At 44.3% G+C, this 21080-nt stretch overlaps 1 protein-coding gene and 1 long non-coding RNA gene across 4 annotated transcripts in view; one reads left to right on the top strand and one right to left on the bottom strand.

Moving 5' to 3' along the window:
* The first annotated feature begins 3838 nt into the window (after window positions 1–3838).
* Window positions 3839–4883, top strand: LOC143859355 (uncharacterized). Its single transcript, XR_013239244.1, has 3 exons — window positions 3839–4390; window positions 4481–4557; window positions 4646–4883. It is a non-coding gene; the product is annotated as an uncharacterized LOC143859355 (long non-coding RNA).
* A 1426-nt stretch (window positions 4884–6309) lies between these two features.
* The window catches only part of LOC143859285 (SPX (SYG1/Pho81/XPR1) domain-containing protein / zinc finger (C3HC4-type RING finger) protein-like protein), a 41527-nt gene continuing 26756 nt past the window's right edge, over window positions 6310–21080 (bottom strand). For all 3 annotated transcript variants that reach the window (XM_077369993.1, XM_077369994.1, XM_077369995.1), the window contains exons 6-7: window positions 7424–7482; window positions 6310–7303 (exon numbers count right to left, since the gene is read on the bottom strand). In XM_077369993.1, coding sequence (XP_077226108.1) covers window positions 7198–7303; window positions 7424–7482 — 165 coding nt within the window. In that variant the 3' untranslated portion in view covers window positions 6310–7197. The remainder of the gene's footprint in view (window positions 7304–7423; window positions 7483–21080) is intronic.

Here is a 21080-nt window from a genome sequence, read left to right as displayed (position 1 = left end):
TTCACTTGTCGAGACAATGTTGCCTGGTTGTTCTTCTTTGCTGTTATTAGCTAAGGAATGTGGTGAATGTAGCTGGAGGAAGATGATGGATGTAGGTTGAAATGATCGTAATGCAGGGTAGTTGGCTTGGCACGGTCGGGGAAAGCTTCTTTTTGAATTGATTGGAGTGTAAGAATTGCATACGACATGGTTCAAATAGAAAGGGCCCAATTTTTGTTGTTTATACTTAGTTTTTCTGGCTTAGGGTATGCCCTGACTAGTTTTATTTGGTACTATGTAATGCTAGGTGGGACTCCTGGTCCACAATGTAATTATTATAGTATCATTGAAAATATGTCAACTTTCAAAAAACAAAAAGAAGAAGCAACCCAAGATATTTAAAATGAAATCAGCAATTCTTTTTGACGATATGTACATGAAAAATATAAGTAAATTGGTGTTTTAGGTCTGTATGTTAAAATCCTGCAGCTGAGAAAGAGAAAAATATAAATACCAATGTAACTAGATGGGCCACACACACACACAAACATATTCATATGGTAATATAAATATTCAAGTTTTAGATCAAGTAACCATAATAAATAACCTGATGAATAAGAACACAATAGATACTCAATCAATAAGATTCAATTTTATATCTCTAGCATTTCCCATCAAGCAACCTGTTTCTGGCATTGCTTCAAAAGCTTGTTGGAGAGAGAATTTTTTCTGAAAAGTAACAGACTGTATTGATAAAGCCGAAATCTTCTTCAAAATGTAAATATATGAGATGAGTTATCCCACTACATATGTAGAAGAGATGCATTGACGCCCTTCTTTTTCCTTAGGGCTCCACCCACCTTTCACCTAGATAATTATCATTAACTACTACCATATCTTCCTTTTCTGCTCCTTTGGCCAGTTTGTCTGCCTCTTCATTTGCCGACCTCAGCCTATGTTGGAATTCTAGAGCAATTTTGGCTCAAAGGTCTCTGATTTCCGTGATGACACCAGCAAGTTTCCATGGGCCGCTAGCTTTACTTGAAGCCCAAGCAATGACTTTTGAAGAATCTTCCTCAATGATCAATGAGGCCTCCATTGCATGGGTTAACCACCGCAGCCCCCAAAGGAGGGCTCTTGCTTCAACCTCATTGGAATCACACACTTCCACCGGACCTGAAAAGGATAGTAATGTATAGCCAGCTGAATCCCATAATAAACCACCAATTCCAGCACGCCAGTGGTTAACTTTGGTGCTTCCACTGAAATTAAGCTTAATTTGGTACTTAGTTGGGGAGCATTGTAATTGTCTATTAGTGTAGTCTTCCTAGATATGTTTGCCGTTTTCAATTTATAATAGAGGCAGGAAAGAAAATGGGATGTTCAAAGGGGAAGTTGGGTGTTTTGTTACTTAGTTTGTGGAACCCAGTAAGTTGGCATCAGTTCTGTTGGTCGGTGTCAAGGGGATACCTTAGAATGGAGGATTGGAGAGATGGCAGGAGTAAGTAGTTGACCCATATAACATCAGATTCCAGGTGCGCCGAGGAAAGTATTAGATTCTCAATAGCTTGAGAGACCATGGTCTTTCGCTTGTCGAGACAATGTTGCCTGGTTGTTCTTCTTTGCTGTTATTAGCTAAGGAATGTGGTGAATGTAGCTGGAGGAAGATGATGGATGTAAGTTGAAATGATCGTAATGCAGGGTAGTTGGCTTGGCACGGTCGGGGAAAGCTTCTTTTTGAATTGATTGGAGTGTAAGAATTGCATACGACATGGTTCAAATAGAAAGGGCCCAATTTTTGTTGTTTATACTTAGTTTTTCTGGCTTAGGGTATGCCCTGGCCAGTTTTATTTGGTACTATGTAATGCTAGGTGGGACTCCCGGTCCACAATGTAATTATTATAGTATCAATGAAAATATGTCAACTTTCAAAAAAAAAAAGAAGCAACCCAAGATATTTAAAATGAAGTCAGCAATACTTTTTGACGATATGTACATGAAAAATATAAGTAAATTGGTGTTTTAGGTCTGTATGTTAAAATCCTGACAGCTGAGAAAGAGAATAATATAAATACCAATGTAACTAGATGGGCCACACACACACACACAAACATATTCATATGGTAATATAAATATTCAAGTTTTAGATCAAGTAACCATAATAAATAACCTCATGAATAAGAACACAATAGATACTCAATCAATAAGATTCAATTTTATATCTCTAGCATTTCCCATCAAGCTGTTTCTGGCATTGCTTCAAAAGCTTGTTGGAGAGAGAATTTTTTCTGAAAAGTAACAGACTGTATTGATAAAACCGAAATCTTCTTCAAAATGTAAATATATGAGATGAGTTATCCCACTACATATGTAGAAGAGATGCATTGACGCCCTTCTTTTTCCTTAGGGCTCCACCCACCTTTCACCTAGATAATTATCATTAACTACTACCATATCTTCCTTTTCTGCTCCTTTGGCCAGTTTGTCTGCCTGTTCATTTGCCGACTTCAGCCTATGTTGGAATTCTAGAGCAATTTTGGCTCAAAGGTCTCTGATTTCCGTGATGACAACAGCAAGTTTCCATGGGCCGCTAGCTTTACTTGAAGCCCAAGCAATGACTTGTGAAGAATCTTCCTCAATGATCAATGAGGCCTCCATTGCATGGGTTAACCACCGCAGCCCCCAAAGGAGGGCTCTTGCTTCAACCTCATTGGAATCACACACTTCCACCGGACCTGAAAATGATAGTAATGTATAGCCAGCTGAATCCCATAATAAACCACCAATTCCAGCACGCCAGTGGTTAACTTTGGTGCTTCCACTGAAATTAAGCTTAATTTGGTACTTTGTTGTATACATTGTTGTATACAACAAAGTACCTCTATACATTGTTGTATAGAGGTACTTTGTTGTATAGAGCTGATTGACTCATTTGGTAATAAGATTTCCTCAGACATTGTGATCCTCCATATCTGTCCTTTACAGGGAGAAGGTTCCATGCTGTTGGGTGTTGGCACAGCTAGTTCCACCAAGAATAAAGTTGATCACACAAGCAGAAGCAGTACTTGAGGATCTCAATGCTTACCCCACTCTGATAGTCAAGTTATAGTTTAAACTTTGGAGAGCAATCAGACACTTATTAAAATGGTTTTGGAGAGACAGGGAGAAGAGTCAGAGAGAGACTGGATGTGTTGTTGTTGTTGTTTTTTTTTTTTTTTTTTTGAGAGGCAGAGGGACTGCTTGTTCCAAGTGGAGAAAGGATAAAAGGTTTAGAAAAGACGAACTACTGAAGAAGAGTGACTATTGAGAAGGGAAAAAAATAAAATAATAATAATGGAGATGAAGGGCAGTTGGAAGAGGAACAGGAGAAGAAGTGGTGACATGAGTCTATGGCTCTAAAACCATGAAAACTTAGAGGAGAAAGGCAAAAGATGTGAACTCAAATCACAAAACAGACCCTTGCTTTGATCTTTACTATTGGGGTCTTTAAGTATATCCCTTGATTGCAGGTTATCTGTAATTGCACAATAAACATAGAAAATGATTTGAATCGACCTCCGGAGAGGTTTGATCGATCAATCTGTTAATTTTAATTTCAATTGACACCCCACCATGGCATAGTGGGGGTGAGACCTCGTTATAATAAAATGTGGCACCCCACCATGTCATAGTGGGTCCCACCTTTGACTGATCTGAGCCTCTGTTACTTTCTTAGATGGGACCTACTACCGCAGGGCTATCAAATGAACGGTTCAGATCAATAAGAAGTGGGACCCACCATGTCTCGTGGGGCTATGCACCCTGTAGATAATAAATAAGCCGAGCCAAGTTTTGTTCGATAATAGGAGTAATTCTGTCATTCCTCATGGCCTTATCTAGGGCAAATAAAATCTTCTTCTCTCTCTTCTTCCTTCCCCATCAAAGTAGTCTGGGTCATTTCTTTTCTTTGGCAATGTCTGATCGATGGAACCCAACGCAAATGATGAAGAAGTTCCTCTCCCTACCCCCGTAAACCTGAACGTATTTACCGATGCAACCAGAGATTTATGTTGGTTGGAAGGGGGGTTCAAGAGCCATCTTCGTCAATGCTTTATTTTGCTCTTCCCTTATCCTTGTATCTTCACCATCTCTTTGCTCTTTCAATTATGTTGCAGTTATAGTATGGGTAAATTGAAGTTGAGTCAAGGCATGAATTTACAATCTCCTCCCTGTCTATTCACTCTGTATTTTCACATTCACTCCAATTTCTCATTGAAATTCAAATTTGTTAAATACTCAAATCCCCTTGGCAGAGGTGGTATTGAAGCCAAGCAGCCCAACTCGTGTGCCCGAGTTGAACTGATAAAAGATGGCAAGATTGAAGTAAGCATTTCTGCCCAATGTTGGTTGCTTGAACTACATTGACGAAAATGTGAGATTTACTTTCAAACATATCCGTCTTCTTTCAATCATTTTGTCTTTGGAGATATCTATAGTTTATGAATCTAATGCTTTGCTACAGGATAAGGTTGAAGGTTTGGACCTTCATGTGGGGCAGATGGTTCTTGTGATGGTTGCTTGAATTACACTGACGACAATGTGAGACTTATTTCGAAACTTATCTCTCTTTCAATTATTTTGTTCCTTGTAGATATCTATAGCTAATGAATCTAATGTTTTGTTACAGGATAAGGTTTTGATTGCCAGTTTCGGTGGTAAAGGTAATGCTGTGGGGGAAATTCAGATAATAAGATCATATCTTACCAGATTTAATATATTTAGTAGTTAGGATAGATTATGATACTAATTAGATTAGGATAGTCTTTAATTAGTTACTTCTATTCTTATAATAAGATCATTCTAGATCTTTCTATGTTTATCTTTGAGTACTTTATATAAGCACATGTCATTGTTAATGGAAATCAATGAAGAAATTATTATAGAAATTGTATTTCTGCACGAAGGAAGACGGTCATTCCCTCGAAGTGGATCAAGAGGCCAATCTTTGCTCTAAGAAGATCACTCTCGTTACGAACCGAATTGGGTTCGTAACAATTGGTATCAAAGCCAGGTTTTCATTATCATGTCAAAGCAAATCGAAGATAAAATTAATGGATTGATCGAAGCGAATCGGGTTCGTAACAGTCTCTCTTACAATAGAATAGTCAAAATAAAATTAATGGATTGATTGATCAAATCAATCCAGAGGTCAATTGAAACTCCCCAATATTGATCTACTCAGTACAATTCTCTGAAAATCAAGATAGATTGAAAATTTATAAGACATTATTACCATCATTCAATCCAAGACGGACGATCAAACTGTAAAAACTATACGATCAAGGGATTCAATTGGTAAACTTCTCAGGGAGTCAAGTTGAATCTAATAATATCAATGGTTGATCGAGCAAACCTCTCCGGGGTCAACTCAAACCAATATATATGACTCAAAGGTGTTTCTTCTCTTCTATGAGAACTCTTTACAAAAGAAGAATAGAAAATATGAGTAACTGGAGTTCCTCTTCCATGAGGACTCTTTAACAAAAGAATAGTCGAAATAAATTAATGGATTAATCGATCAAACATCTTCAGTGGTCGATACAAACCTGTCATATTGATATACCTGGTAGACTTCTCTGAAAGTGAAGAAAGATTAGAAATTTGTAAGACATTATTGCCATCATTCAATCCAAGAAGAACGAACCGATGGTCAAAAATATATGATCAATGGATTCACTTAGTAAACTTGTCCACAAGTCAAGTTGAATACAATATCAACGATTTGATCGGGCAAGCCACCCTGGAGATCAATTCAAACTAATAAATATGACTTAAACCGAGAAAACCCATTACAAAAGAAGAGTAAATATACTACTCAAGGGAATTCCAATTCCTCTTCTAGGAGGACTCTCTTACAAAGGCAAATTTAAAATAAAATTTGACGAATTGATCTGCCAAACGTCTTATGTGGCAAGTTTCAGAGGTATTAATTGCGTGGATGGTGACATGGCATCATTGTCCCCTGCTATACTTTCCATACCAAATTTCTCAAAGATGGAGGACTTTGGCTTGGAAAATGTTGCTCTCTCTCTCTACATTGGTAATGACACCCTCTCCCACTACAATAGCGCAGGTTAAGCTCCCGTCACATTAGTGGTGCAGTTTAGCAAAATACTATAAATAGAACAAAAGAAAGAAGTAGAAGCAGTTAAAAAAGGAGAAATGATATCAGCACAACCATATTTTCATAATTGCACACCACTCAGTCTTGGGATCCAAACAACGCCTACTTCCCGATTATTTAGAAAAAAGAAAAAGAAAAAGGGAAATGATATCAGCACTACATTACCCTTAAAAAAACATGATAATAGCGTTCTTAAATAAGTAATACCACCACAAAATGCCAAATACAATTTTCCTGCCTTAAAAATGGGATAGGAAAACCCAGTCTACAACTCGGCCGAGTTCACAAGGTTGACTGGCCGAGTTCACATAATTACCAAAGGGTCCAAAACCTAAAAACAAATCGCAGTCGCAATGACATTTCGCATTCTATTTTCAGAATCACAAGAGGAAGAAAAGAAATACCATGTTCTGGATATGATATCCGAGAAAAACCCAGATAAGCTTCGACCTGATTTCCCGCTTCTTTTCCAGGGAAAATCGGATTTTTTTTTCCCCTGCTTTTCTCTTTACTTGGTGAGACGTAAAACGGGATGGAGAACAAAATCCAGGAATTTAAAGCAGGCACAAGAGAAGGAGAGAAATACGAGAGAGTATACGATTCGAAGAGCCATTAGAGAGAGAGAGAGAGAGGTTTGGATAAGATGAAGGGGGTCTTACACGTGTGGCAAAAGAAAAGAAAAACTGTAGTCTCACTTACCTGCTTATGACTAGTTATGGGAAGAATATACTAGCAGTAGTTCAATCCACCACTATGGATTGGCCTGCTCAAATAAGAATTAAATGAAAACGTACTAAAAAAAGAACTCTACCAAGTTCAAACCTAGTTAACTCAAGCGAGTCAATGATTAGTAATCAATTTTTCATTAACTAGGATGAACCAAAGGAGCTTCTGGTTGACTCGTCAGGGTCAAAATCAGACAGAGACAAAAAAAAAATTCAGCTAAGGTAAAACCGAGTCGATGATTGACTCGGAGTTACTGATAAATACTGTGTACTTGCTAGCAATTTCACCATTCCCTCCAGCTTTCTCTTTGCAAAGAACAGCAGTGACTGTCAAAATCCCAGAGCAAATTTCGTTTGAGACTCCCAATACACTTTCGCTTGCTTCACCATTTCTGCGCGTTCTGCGTGCAGTCTTTCTTTCCAATAATCTTTGCATCTGAAAGGTTTATGGCAAATCAGTAACCATGAAAAAAAAATGCTTTAATAAATAGGAATGTCCAACCATTCAAAATAAATAAATAAATGGGAATGTCCAGTTCAGTTCAGCTCAGTTCACCTGTTCTTCAAGAGCAAGTCCAGCTCCGCCATGTGCACTGAATCCGCATGTACTCCCACCTGCATGCAAGGCCAGAAATAAGAATCAACAGACGACCTCAAGATTTTTCTTCAGTTTTTTTTTTTTTTTAGAATGAACAAAAATGACTGGATTTTCCGCAATCTGAAGAACCCGAAAGTTCAATTTGTTCCAACAGCTTCCAATATGCCAGTGCAAGTGTGCAACTGATTTGCCATAAAAGGTGGATTCAGATAGTGTCATTTCTTAAGTTTGGAGAAACCCATGCAAGAAAGATAGTGCATGATGGGGTGTGAAAACACCAGCCTCTCACATGCTGCCACCTGTCCCAGGGTAGGTGAGACTCAGCCTCTCACAGGCTGCCACCTGTCCCAGAGTAGGTGAGACCCAGCCTCTCACAGGCTGCCACCTGTTCAGAGTAGGTGAGATCCAGCCTCTCACAGGCCGCCACCTGTCCTGGACACCTGTCCAGGACACCTCAACAGATTTTCCTTATAAATAGGGGACTAAAGCTCAGACTAATGGGTAATGCAAAAAACCCTCTTCTCCCTAAAAACTGACATTTCCCTTCACTCTTGCTCATACTGACTTGAGTGTCGAAGGACCTGTCCGGACTAAAATCCGGTCTGGTCTTCTGACCTCGTTTGCCTTGTGCAGGACTAAGCACTCACCACAGGACTCATACTCAACCTCCCTCGTCACTCGCTCTCAGTTCTTACGCCACTGCTGTACCTGTTACCGATTTTAGGTCTAACAGATTGGCGCCATCCGTGGGACCAAGAACTAAAAGCTATTCTTACATATCTCACTTACAAAAATGGCAGGGCGCAAGAGTGCGCGGTTAGCTTCTGCGCAGAACGACCAAGCCGCGCTACCTCGCAGGACCCGGAGCGGTCGAATCGCCTCGATGGTAGTGGCAGCATCTGCCGACCAAAGCCTTTCTCGCTCGGAGCATCACAATCCCGTGCCCACCTCGGAGCAAGTCCAAGCCCTCTTCCAGCAGATGACGGCCCTTGTTGGTCAGTACCAACAACTACTTCAAGCACCCCCTCCACCTCCTCCAGAGGCCCCGCGATCTGCCCAAGGAGTCCACAGGGGAGAGTCATCACGTCATGGGGAGGGCAGAACTCATCACTCCGCTAGACAAGTTTATCGCCCCATAGTGAGGCACGCCCAGACAGAACCTCATCACCGCGAAAGATCGCGGTCTCGCTCCACGCAGAGGCGCCGGCCTCACGAAGATCGTTTGCCACCGGCAAAATCTCGGCCTCGTCGTAGGAGTCCGGAAAGTCAGTCCGGTTCTGCGGCAAGCCCATTTGTGGGAAGAATCAGGTCCCCAGACCGCAGAACGGATCCGCTGCTACAGAGAATGGAGGAGATGAACCACCGAATAGAGGAATTGGCGAAGGATCAGAGCCGGCCCGCCTCCAGAGCGTTCTCAAGCAGAACGCCGTTCACTAGTGATGTCCTGAGTGCTCCAGCACCCAGAGGATTTAAAATGCCTGCCGTCCCTCAGTACGACGGCACTACCGATCCCGTGGATCATTTGGAGACATTTAGAACAATGATGCTCCTCCACGGCGCCTCCGACGGCTTCATCTGCAGAGCCTTCCCAACGACGCTCACTGGCGCGGCAAGAGACTGGTACTCCAGGATCAAACCAAACTCCATCAACAATTTCGATGATTTTGGAGAGGATCTGGTCCGCCATTTCATGAGTAGCCGTAGGCCAAAGAAAACGACTGCATCCCTGATGGCCTTGCGACAGGATGATAATGAACCCCTGAAGGTGTTCGTCCGCCGCTTCAACAGGGAGGCACTACAGGTGCCCAATTTAGATCCCTCAGCGGCTATGAACGCACTCCTCACCGGTGCAAGATCTGATGATTTTCGTCGAGCGGTGGCTCGGCAAAATCCGCACTCACTGGCGGATCTCATGGCCGGGGCAGAAGAGTACATAACAGTGGAAGAAACACTGGCAGCTCTTAATTCAAACCGGAGGATAACCTCTGAAGAGAAGAATCTGCCTAAACAGCGTAGGGAGGATAAACCTCCCAGGAAAGAGAAGTCTCCACCCCCTCAGAGAAGAGAAGAGAACTTCACACTTCTCAATACCTCTAGAAAGCACATACTGGCGGCGATCAGTGAGGAGGAGTTTGTGAAGTGGCCGCCTAGAATGATCTCCAAGGGAAACAGAAGAGATCCTTCAAAGTACTGTCGGTTTCACAAGGACCACGGCCATGACACAGAGGATTGCTGGCAGCTCAAGGGAGAAATTGAGCAGCTGATCAGCCGGGGTTATTTGAAAAAATACATCCAGAATGACGGCCGCACCCAAGAGCGCAAAGGAAAGAGTCCCCAGGGCCGTAGCCCTCGAAGATCACAGCAGCCCCCTCCTCAGGATAAGACTTCTCAGGTCACCGACGCGCAGCCTGAGGCACCCCGATCTCAACCAAGGGGGGTTATCAATACAATCATGGGCGGACCAGCCGCCGGGGGCACCTCCTCTGCTGCTCGAAAAGCATATGCACGGCAAGTTAACGCCGTTCACACAACCAGCAAAAAGTCAAGAACGGAGAATGAGATCTCCTTCTCGGACGCAGATCTGGACAGCCTTATTTTGCCCCACGACGATGCATTGGTGTTAACCATGCTCGTTGCTAACTGGGAGGTAAAGAAAATTCTTGTGGACAACGGGAGCTCAGCGGATATTCTATACTACCATGCCTTCGAGAAAATGATGATAGGCGACGACCGTCTAAGGCCGGCGAACTCAGATTTGTTCGGCTTCTCCGGAGAGGTCGTAAAAGTGGTAGGACAGATCGAGCTCCCTGTTCTTGTCGGAGATTCACCATGTCAAGCGTTCGCCATGGTTAACTTCCTGGTAGTGAAGGCCACCTCGGTCTATAATGCTATCTTGGGACGGCCTGGCCAGAATCTGATCCGAGCAGTCGCCTCAGCCTACCACCAAAAAATGAAATTCATAACCCCTAATGGCGTGGGGGAAGTTCGCGGAGATCAGCCTCAATCAAGGGAGTGCTATGCAATGGCACTGAAAGGAAAAAACGCAGTGGAATCACTGCCAATCGAACTGCTTGATGTAAGGGACGAACTCAGGGGTACTCAACCCGCTGAGGACCTACTCTTCATCCCACTGTGCCCGGAGGACGGTGAGAAAGTCGCTCTGATCGGTTCCTCCCTTAGTAGTAGCATTCAACATCAACTCACCGAGTTTCTCCAGGGCAATGCAGATGTCTTTGCATGGGTTCCTGCCGATATGCCCGGCATCGATCCAGAGATCAGCACTCATAGGCTTGGTGTCGATTCAACCTGCAGACCGGTGAAACAGAAAAGGAGACACTTTGCTTTTGAAAGGCGACAGGCAATAAAAGAAGAAGTGGAGAGGCTTCTGAAGGCTGACTTCATTCGTGAGATTCGATATCCGGACTGGCTAGCAAACGTAGTCCTAGTCAAGAAGACTAATGGAAAGTGGAGAACCTGCGTCGACTTTACTGATCTGAATAAGGCTTGTCCCAAGGACAGTTATCCGCTCCCGAAGATCGATCAGCTCATCGACGCCACAGCGGGTCATGAACTGTTGAGCTTCATGGACGCCTTCTCCGGATATAACCAGATCAGGATGTACGAATCGGATATACCAAAGACCTCATTCGTCACAGATCAAGGGACTTATTGCTACCGAGTCATGCCCTTCGGCCTCAAAAACGCTGGAGCTACTTACCAAAGGCTGGTGAACAGACTGTTTCAGAACCAGATCGGCCAAAACATGGAAGTTTATGTGGACGATATGCTGGTCAAAAGTCGAAGTGCACAAGACCACGTGTCTGATCTCAGAGAAACATTTCAGGTCCTAAAGAAGCACAACATGAAACTCAACCCCACCAAGTGCACTTTTGGTGTCAGTTCGGGGAAGTTCTTAGGATTCATGGTGAGCCAGCGAGGGATAGAAGCAAACCCAGAAAAGATCAGAGCCGTGATGGAGCTTATCGCCCCAAAAACCATCAGAGAAGTTCAGCGGCTCACGGGAATGATAGCGGCGTTGGGTCGCTTCATCTCCAAATCGGCGGAGAGATGCCTGCCTTTTTTCAGTGCGGTTAAGGGCCTCAAAACTGCGCCCTGGACGGAAGAATGCCAGATTGCCTTTGACGAGCTGAAAAGGTATCTGTCCTCCCCGCCATTATTAACAAAGCCGGAGCCAGGTGAGGAGTTATTTCTATATCTCTCCGTTAGCTCCACGGCACTGGCAGCTGTCCTCGTCCGCGAAGAGCACCGCCAGCAAAAACCAATCTATTATGTCAGCAAGGTTCTTCACGACGCAGAAACAAGGTACCAGCGGGTCGAGAAATTGGCTTACGCGCTGGTAATGGCTGCAAGAAAATTAAGACCGTACTTTCAAGCCCATACTGTAAAGGTCTTGACTGACCAGCCGCTTCGGCAAGTACTCCATCGACCAGATATCTCCGGACGACTTGTGAAATGGGCCGTAGAGCTGAGCGAGTTCGACATCCAGTACGCTCCAAGGCCAGCCATCAAGGCCCAAGTACTGGCAGATTTCGTAGCAGAGTGCACCATCCCCCAGCAAGTCGCCGACCCTGAAACGGTACTACTCCCAGTTGCAGAGAAAGCGGTTCCTGACGAATGCATAGCAGAAACTCAGACAGAAATCTTGCAACCGCCGGCAGAGCAGGACTCCATGACCAGCACACCAACTTGGGAAGTATATGTCGACGGTTCTTCAAATAAAAACGGCTGTGGAGCAGGCCTCATCCTCACTGGGCCTGAGGGGTTCACTGCGGATTATGCTCTGAGATTCGGATTCCGTGCGTCCAACAATGAGGCAGAATATGAAGCCCTCCTTGCCGGAATGAACCTAGCAATTCAGACCGGCGCCCGGAAATTAAAAGCATACTGCGACTCACAGCTGGTAGCAAATCAGATCCAAGGGGTCTACGAAGCACGAGATGAGCGTATGGTTAAGTATCTTGCCAAGGTTCATCAACTCTCCAGCCGGTTTGCCAGTTTCGAGGTCATCAGAGTACCACGAACAGAAAATGCCAAAGCAGATGTACTGTCGAAGCTGGCTGCTTCTGGATACACCACTCTTGGAAACATACGTATGGAATTCCTACAAAGATCTAGCATCGAAAGAGAAGCCGCAGATATAATGCAGGTGGAGAACGAGCCGTGCTGGATGGATGAGATCATTCATTACTTACGGGACGCGAAACTTCCCGAAGATAAGAAGGAAGCCCGTAAGGTGATACAGAGAGCCGCCCGATTCTCCCTCAGCAGTGACATTTTGTATAAAAGGTCCTACACTCTCCCGTACCTGAAGTGTCTGGGACCAAGTAACGCCGCGTACGCATTGCAAGAGACTCATGAAGGAATCTGTGGAGAACATCTGGGGGGCAAAGCCCTGGCGATCAAGGTACTCCTCAGAGGATTGTATTGGCCCACCATACGACAAGACGCGCTGAATCTGGTTAAAAAGTGCGAGAGGTGCCAGAAATTCTCCCCCACCATCCACCAGCCTGCTGTGGCGATGGCCCCAATTATCAGTCCACTCCCTTTTGCAGTATGGGGGATGGACATTCTGGGTCCTTTTCCACCGGCTTCCGGAAAGCGCATATTCGTAGTAGTGGCAATCGACTACTTCACCAAGTGGGTGGAGGCAAAACCTCTAGCCCAGATCACTGAGCAGAATATACAGAATTTCTTCTGGAAGGCAGTGGTCTGCAGATTTGGGATTCCCCGTGCCTTAATCACAGATAACGGCAAACAGTTCGACTGCCGGAACTTTCGGAAGTTCTGCTCTGACCTAAAGATTGAACAGAGATTCACTTCGGTTGCTCACCCCCAGACCAATGGGCAAACGGAAGTAACTAATAGGATCTTGCTTCAAGGGATAAAGAAGAGGCTGGATGAAAAAGCTGGCCGATGGGCAGATGAGCTCTACCATGTTCTGTGGGCTTACCGCACCACTCCTCGCACGACGACTGGTGAATCACCATTCAACCTCTCTTTTGGAACCGAAGCCGTGATACCTGTTGATATAGGCACCCCATCTCCCAGAGTCATCAGTTTCCATGAGCAACTGAACAGCGACGGACTCCGCGCCAATCTCGACTTACTAGAAGAAATCCGGGAGGAATCTCGAATCCGGGTCGCCGCTTATAAGCAGAAGGTGTCGAATTATCACGACTCCAAAATTCGCCCCAGAGAATTCAGGACAGGGGATCTGGTCCTGAGAAAGGCAGCCGTCTCCCAGCCGACGAAAGTAGGGAAACTTTCCCCAACTTGGGAGGGACCCTATCGAGTGAAGGAAGTTATCCGGCCAGGAAGCTACAAGCTAGAGACACTAGAGGAGCACCTATTACCCCACGCATGGAACTCCAAAAACCTCAGGAAATATTATCAGTAGTCGAATTATCCGGCGTGAAAAGGTGATCTTGTAAATTTGTATATTTGTTGTTATGAATAAATAATCTTCTTGCAAATTCAGTGTCACTTTTATATCTGAAAACCCAGTTCACAAAACTTGGGTACTCACTGGAAACCCAGTTCACAAAACTTGGGTACTCACTGGAAACCCAGTTCACAAAACTTGGGTACTCACTGGAAACCCAGTTCACAAAACTTGGGTACGCACTGGAAACCCAGTTCTTAAACTTGGGTACTCACTGGAAACCCAGTTCACAAAACTTGGGTACTCACTGGAAACCCAGTTCACAAAACTTGGGTACTCACTGGAAACCCAGTTCTTAAACTTGGGTACTCACTGGAAACCCAGTTCACAAAACTTGGGTACTCACTGGAAACCCTGTTCTTAAACTTGGGTACTCACTGGAAACCCAGTTCACAAAACTTGGGTACTTGTTAAAAGACCAGTTCGTCACAATTCGACCATCAACAGCCTCATTCACAGGTTATCAAAATTAAAAAGACAAAGTCAAGCAAATCACTCAGTTGAGAAGTATCAGAGACAGACAAATGTGATTTCATTGATCAGAATATGTGGGGCCTCGAGGACCATTACAAAATTCACTTTAAAAATGCTGGTAAGAGCTGTAGGGTCTCAATGACCATTACAAAAAGAGGTCAAAACAAAAACAAAAAAAAAATAATTCTAAGCATCTGGAAGAGAGGTGATGTCAGCAGGAGTATCTGGCTCCTCATCAGTAATCTTCGGCCTGGCAGGGAGAGTCATGTTCTGCATCAATAGGTTTGGATTGCAGGCCTGGAGCTCTTGGAGGCAGTCGCAGTATCCAAGACTATAAGCCTCGCTCGACAGGCTGAAAAGTTCAGCCTCCTTTGCCTCTGTGGCCTCTTTCACTGCCTTCTCCTGCCTGTCAGTAGCTCTTCCTCTTTGAGCCTCCATGGCTTCAGCAGCCTTGGCCAGTTTCCTCTTCTCTGCGGCCAGATCCTCTTTCAACAACCTCCTCTCCTCCTCTATTCGCCCGATGCTCGTTTGAAGCTCCTGCACCTCAGCGGCCAACTTTCCGTTCACCTCTTCAGATGCAGTAATGGCTTGGGAGAAATTCTTACTCTTCTCCTTGAGGTCATTATAGTAGAGCAAGATCTGAAGAAAGAAACAGAAAGAAACAGGCATCAGTATGGTGAAAGGAAGAAATGGGCAGAAAGTTAGCAAATCGAAGCACCACTTCCTTACCTGGTAAGCTGAGGATAACACAGCCTCCTCTCCTGTAGCTGGCGGCTCGTAAAGGACCTGTTGCTTGTCCTTCCGCAGCAAACACTTGCTCATGAGCTCTGCTGCTACTCGGCTCTCGCCTAGGGCAGTGTCATCCTTCAAAACGGCCCAATTGGGTCGAAAGACATGCTCACTAAGTCCCGTAGGAGGACGAGCCCCAGAACCGGCTCCGGTAGAAGCACCACCGGATTTAGAAGAGCCACCGCCCTGAGCAAAGGGGCCTATTAGCTTCACCGTAGTCTTGGGCCTCTGGGATGGGAGTGGAGTGCCCTGTGACGGGGCCGGACTCCCCAGTACAGTCGCCTTTCTCTTCTGGCGCTCCTGTTGTGCCTGTGCAGCACCCTCCTGTGCCCGTGGCTGGGCTCCTTGCCTGATTTTCTCGACGGTTGATTGTTTCTTCATCTCTGCAAGACAAATGAGCAGCCAACGGTCAGAAGCAAGTATATAAAAAATAAACAGATTGCATAGACAAGTCTAGCTACATACGTTCTGGAGTCGCGGCACTCACGCCCAGCCCGACCAGAATCGCCTCTTCAGAAAACTCCTTACAACGGATGAGGCCCGATTGCTCGATCTCCTTCCGCATCAAGGCGAATGTTATCCTGTCCTCACCTTCGAGGAGCGGCTTTCGACTCAGTTTTGAGGTATCTGGAGTGTCCCACACTAGAGGGACGGACCAGGGCTCACTGGCCTCCTGATCCACAACATAGAAGAATCTATTCTTCCACGAGTGAATCGACGAAAGAATGCCAGTGATTATCTTCCGTTCAGGGCGCTGGCTAATGTAGATCCAGCCCCCTTCTTTATGCTTCTTCAGGTGTGCACAAGCACGGAACAGTGACAAAGTCACGCTCCTCTCTAACCGACCGTGGACGAGGTATAAAAACCCAACTAATAATCTCCATGAGTTCGGAGCTACCTGGGCCGGGGCTAGTCCGTAGTATCGTAGCACCGCTGAGAAAAAGGGGTGCAACGGAAATCGGAGTCCTGCCCTCAGTGACTCCTCATAAATACAGAGATCCTGGCTCTCGTTGCAGGCTCTGTCTCCCTCTATAGCTGCCCTCAGTTCAAATCTCGGGGGCACACAGTATTTATCCCTGATATCTCCCAGCATAGACCTGGTGAGGTAGTTCTCCTCGACTAGAGCTCGCAAGTTGTATTTTGGATCGGCATCCATCCGCGCTCTAGCGATCACCTCCACCGCCCGGCCAGGAAGGAATGTTGTGGACGCTTCAGCAACGTCGCTCTCAACACTCCCTCCTGCTCGCGGGAGACTGCCAGTCAAGGGTGGAGTGGCATTCAGATCTAAGATCACTTCATCCCTATCCCCTCCGTCGTCACTATCTACAAGGTCTATCCTATCAGACGCCCTAGCCACTACAGGCTCCTGAGGCATCCTAAACTCCGAACTACTGCTAGTGGAGGACCCCGTACCGGACTCGGAATTGGAAGTACTACCAGACATAGTAAAAGGAAGGGCTGAGAGGAATACCGGTGAGTGGAGCTCGTAAAGATCTTGGAACGCGACTGCGAGCTACGGGCTGCGAACTGCGATCTGCGATCTGCGATCTGCGGACTGCGAGCTGCGAACTGAGAAGTGGAAACTCCCAGAGCAAGAAGAGGAAAAAGATGAAAAGTAAAAAGTAAAAAGTGAAGGGGGGTAAACCTCCTTATATAGTTTTTAAGAGGCGGTTTGGCAATAAATGCGATGCACGCATCTCGAGGTCATCCGGATTGCGCCACGTGTCCCCTATTTATGACGGACACATTCTCCCACCATCAATACGATCAAGCACGCGCGTAAACATTCACGTCCCAAGAATGGATCTCCGCACTCCGCACTCCGCATTCAGTCCGGAAAAAACCGTACTGGATATAACGCGTTCTCACAAAACGACAAAAATCAGTCCGGTCCGCACCGAACTGGCCGCTAGACGACAAAATTCAGTCCGGAAAAAACCGTACTGGATATAACGCGTTCTCACAAAACGACAAAAATCAGTCCGGTCCGCACCGAACTGGCCGCTAGACGACAAAATTCAGTCCGGAAAAAACCGTACTGGATATAACGCGTTCTCACAAAACGACAAAAATCAGTCCGGTCCGCACCGAACTGGCCGCAAGACGACAAAATTCAGTCCGGAAAAAACCGTACTGGATATAACGCGTTCTCACAAAACGACAAAAATCAGTCCGGTCCGCACCGAACTGGCCGCAAGACGACAAAATTCAGTCCGGAAAAAACCGTACTGGATATAACGCGTTCTCACAAAACGACAAAAATCAGTCCGGTCCGCACCGAACTGGCCGCTAGACGACAAAACTCAGTCCGGAAAAAACCGTACTGGATATAACGCGTTCTATGAAGCGCCAGGAACCAGCCCGGTTGAAGCCGTACTCCGGACTGCGGACTCCGAACTGCGAACTCCGGACTGGATATAGTGTATTCTGCAAAGCGCCAGGAGCCAGTCCGGTTGAAGCCGTACTCCGGATTCCGAACTGCGAACTCCGGACTCCGAACTCCGAACTCCGAACTCCGGACTCCGGATATTGAGCATTCTGTAAAGCATCAGAACCCAGTCCGGTTGAAGCCGTACTCCGGACTGCGAACTCCGAACTCCGGACTGCGAAATCCGGACTGCGAACTCCGGACTCCGTGCTAAATTCTTCGATTCACCCCCGAACAACGTCTCCCCATCCAGAAAAACGAGTGATCACACTTTCCCAAGTCCTTCAATGACTTGGAAAACTGGGGGGCAACTGATGGGGTGTGAAAACACCAGCCTCTCACAGGCTGCCACCTGTCCCAGGGTAGGTGAGACTCAGCCTCTCACAGGCTGCCACCTGTCCCAGAGTAGGTGAGACCCAGCCTCTCACAGGCTGCCACCTGTTCAGAGTAGGTGAGATCCAGCCTCTCACAGGCCGCCACCTGTCCTGGACACCTGTCCAGGACACCTCAACAGATTTTCCTTATAAATAGGGGACTAAAGCTCAGACTAATGGGTAATGCAAAAAACCCTCTTCTCCCTAAAAACTGACATTTCCCTTCACTCTTGCTCATACTGACTTGAGTGTCGAAGGACCTGTCCGGACTAAAATCCGGTCTGGTCTTCTGACCTCGTTTGCCTTGTGCAGGACTAAGCACTCACCACAGGACTCATACTCAACCTCCCTCGTCACTCGCTCTCAGTTCTTACGCCACTGCTGTACCTGTTACCGATTTTAGGTCTAACAGTGCACTCAACAGCATAGTCAACAATGTCAGATTTCGCAAGTCAGTGGCACTAAACAAGAAAGCAAGTTACAAATTAGGCTTTTGAAAGCCCCCGCTCCAATTATTTCTACTTGTTGGGACTTCATGAAGTCATTGTTTCTCAAAAATAGGCTTTTGATTGGTATAGGATTGTTATTTTCCAGTTTTTTAATAACAAAATTAATCTTTTTGGTACCATTAGGAAAAAAAAACTTTTTCGTACCTGATTATTAAGCTCTTTTCAAGCATTAAAAACCCCAAGAAGCAGTTTAATTCAACCCATGTCTTGATAAAGTTGAACAAAGAAACATATAATATTCCTACAAAGTATTTAATAACGAACAACTGATATCCCAATATAATTAGTAGTATCCTGTAATTGTGAATCAATGGTCAGCCAACCAATTTTTTTTTTTTTTTAAAAGGAATCTCTGACTCGTCCTAAGATTTAGACAGATTGCACTCAGAAAAACTCAATGCAAGTATATCACATAAGGAACAAATATATGGATTCACTATACTATAAGTGAGATTCCCTACCTGTAGCTATAGGATTCAGACGCTGATATTTTGGTGTGGAAGTTTAAGAAGGTACTGTCATTCATGTAAAGATGATCATCAATCAAACTGGTTGAGAATTGGAAGTCCGCATAGCTGCTTAAAGCTTATATTGAGACTGAGCTCAGCTAGGGTGCTAACTTTTAATGATGAATTATTTTCTATTTTCTTTAACAATTCTAAGGCCGACAAATTTTAGGATAGAAGATCGCATTACTACTCCAGTACAATGGACAAAAAAAGTGGATCAAGGTTTTTAATCATAAGTTCAAAACTCAATTTAGACTCGATGAGATCTTGCATGTGACTTTACTTGGAACCCGCTTGAGCGATAAGCTCACATTCCTAAAGTTTAGAATGCATGCGTTCTGGCCTATCATTCAAGTATTTTATTTAAGATTTTTGAATTAGATGCATAATCTCAGTTTTTGTTTTTGGAATAACCATATTCGGAATATTAAATATTGTCAGTTTTTAGTGAAACTGGATTTTCTTTTTATCTTAAGGGGCCGTTTGGATATGCGGATTTTAGAATCCAGGTTTTTAGTTTGAAAACAATGTAAAAGAGGGTTCATGATCAAGCTGCTGCCGCTGCCAGGGCCATTGTCCTGGCAGCGTTTCCTGGATCTTAAGTCAGAAATTCAGGTTTTAAAAATCTCTCCCGCATCCTGAGATTTCTAAAACCTGGAAATATGGGAGGATCTGCTACTCTCTTGCTGATGGAAAGAAAGGCGAGAAGTAAAAAATGACGGCTAGTCACCTTCTTCTCTTGTCTCTTAGCTACAATTTTGAAGAAATCCCGGATTCTAAAATCCGCATATCCAAACGGCCCCTAAATGTCTTGATTGAGTCAAGTAGGCTTGGCAACTTGATCAAGTTTCTAAACCCTGAAATCGATAAGGGCTCAGGTTTGTGGTGGTGAAAATTAACCAAGTAACTTAACTTCATCCAGATGTTGAGACATTCCACTATTCATTTATTTGGCTTCCATATATTGACTCTCATTTTCTGGGTGAATAAAAAGTATTATCTAGCTTGTAAATGAATGCTCTCAAAAACTAATTCTTTTGAGAGAGCTTTACATCATAACAAAGCCGGGCCATGTGAGATGATATTTCTGATTTCTTCTAGAAATGTCATGATATAAAGGTCAAAGCTATGAAGATTGTACACAAACATTTCATGGTTCTCACACATTTATTCATAACGCTAGTTCCCATTGGTTTGATCTGTTTTATTTCTTCACATAATAATAGAAATAAAAATAAAGAAAACAAATTAGCTTCTGTAAGTAGTTCTGTGAAAGGCAAAAAGCAAGATGGAGAGGTTCAATCTCCAAGATATTTTTTTTTGAAAATAAATGGGCATCTTTGATTCAATCTCCAAGATATATGAGCATAACTCTCACAGAATTTCATTATAAAACGAATAATGTGATGATTGAAGATGTTAGGAAAAGGGGATGGACCTTACAATTGATGGCCCTCATACCGAAAATCTCCTGCATAAGATACCCTAAAACTCTAATTTGTGACTATTTTTTAACGTTGCCTTCTAACTTCTGAATCGTCCATTTTTAAACAAGTTTAAGGATTAGGATCGTCCAATGGGAAAGATTTGGGGGTATTGCCTATGAACAGCGGGGCCAGCAAATGAATATGTTTGGATCATTGAAAAAATGAACATGCACTTTCGCCCGCACATAACTTCTTCAGAAGAATAGGTTTAGATACTATATAATTCCTTATGGCCCTGTTTAGTTGCAAAAAACGTGGAAGACGGCTGGGCATTTCCCAGAATATGGAACGCCGGATGTTGTTTTGTTGCCAAATTTGAGTTCAAATTCCATTTAACTACAAGACATGGAGGGGACATCATTATTAGCTTTTTTCCTAGGTCGTGCTTATGTGGCGGAATTGTCCCCCTACTAATCTTCCAACCAAAAACCTCCATTTTGGTGAATTTTAAAAGGGATTAGAATAGAATATGTCTTATCTAGTGTAATCATTACATTTTTCTCTCTTTCTCTCTCCTCCCTTTCTCTTTCTCTTCTACTATCTATTTTGGTAATGACACCCCTACATTTTCCACACGTCTTC

The sequence above is a fragment of the Tasmannia lanceolata genome, unplaced genomic scaffold (genome assembly GCF_043159265.1).
Source record: "Tasmannia lanceolata isolate RefF3 unplaced genomic scaffold, GAP_Taslan_0.1 ptg000029l, whole genome shotgun sequence".
In the NCBI taxonomy this organism is placed as follows: Eukaryota; Viridiplantae; Streptophyta; class Magnoliopsida; order Canellales; family Winteraceae; genus Tasmannia; species Tasmannia lanceolata.
Note: the sequence above shows the minus strand (reverse complement) of the source record. Positions and strands in the feature narration are given on the sequence as shown.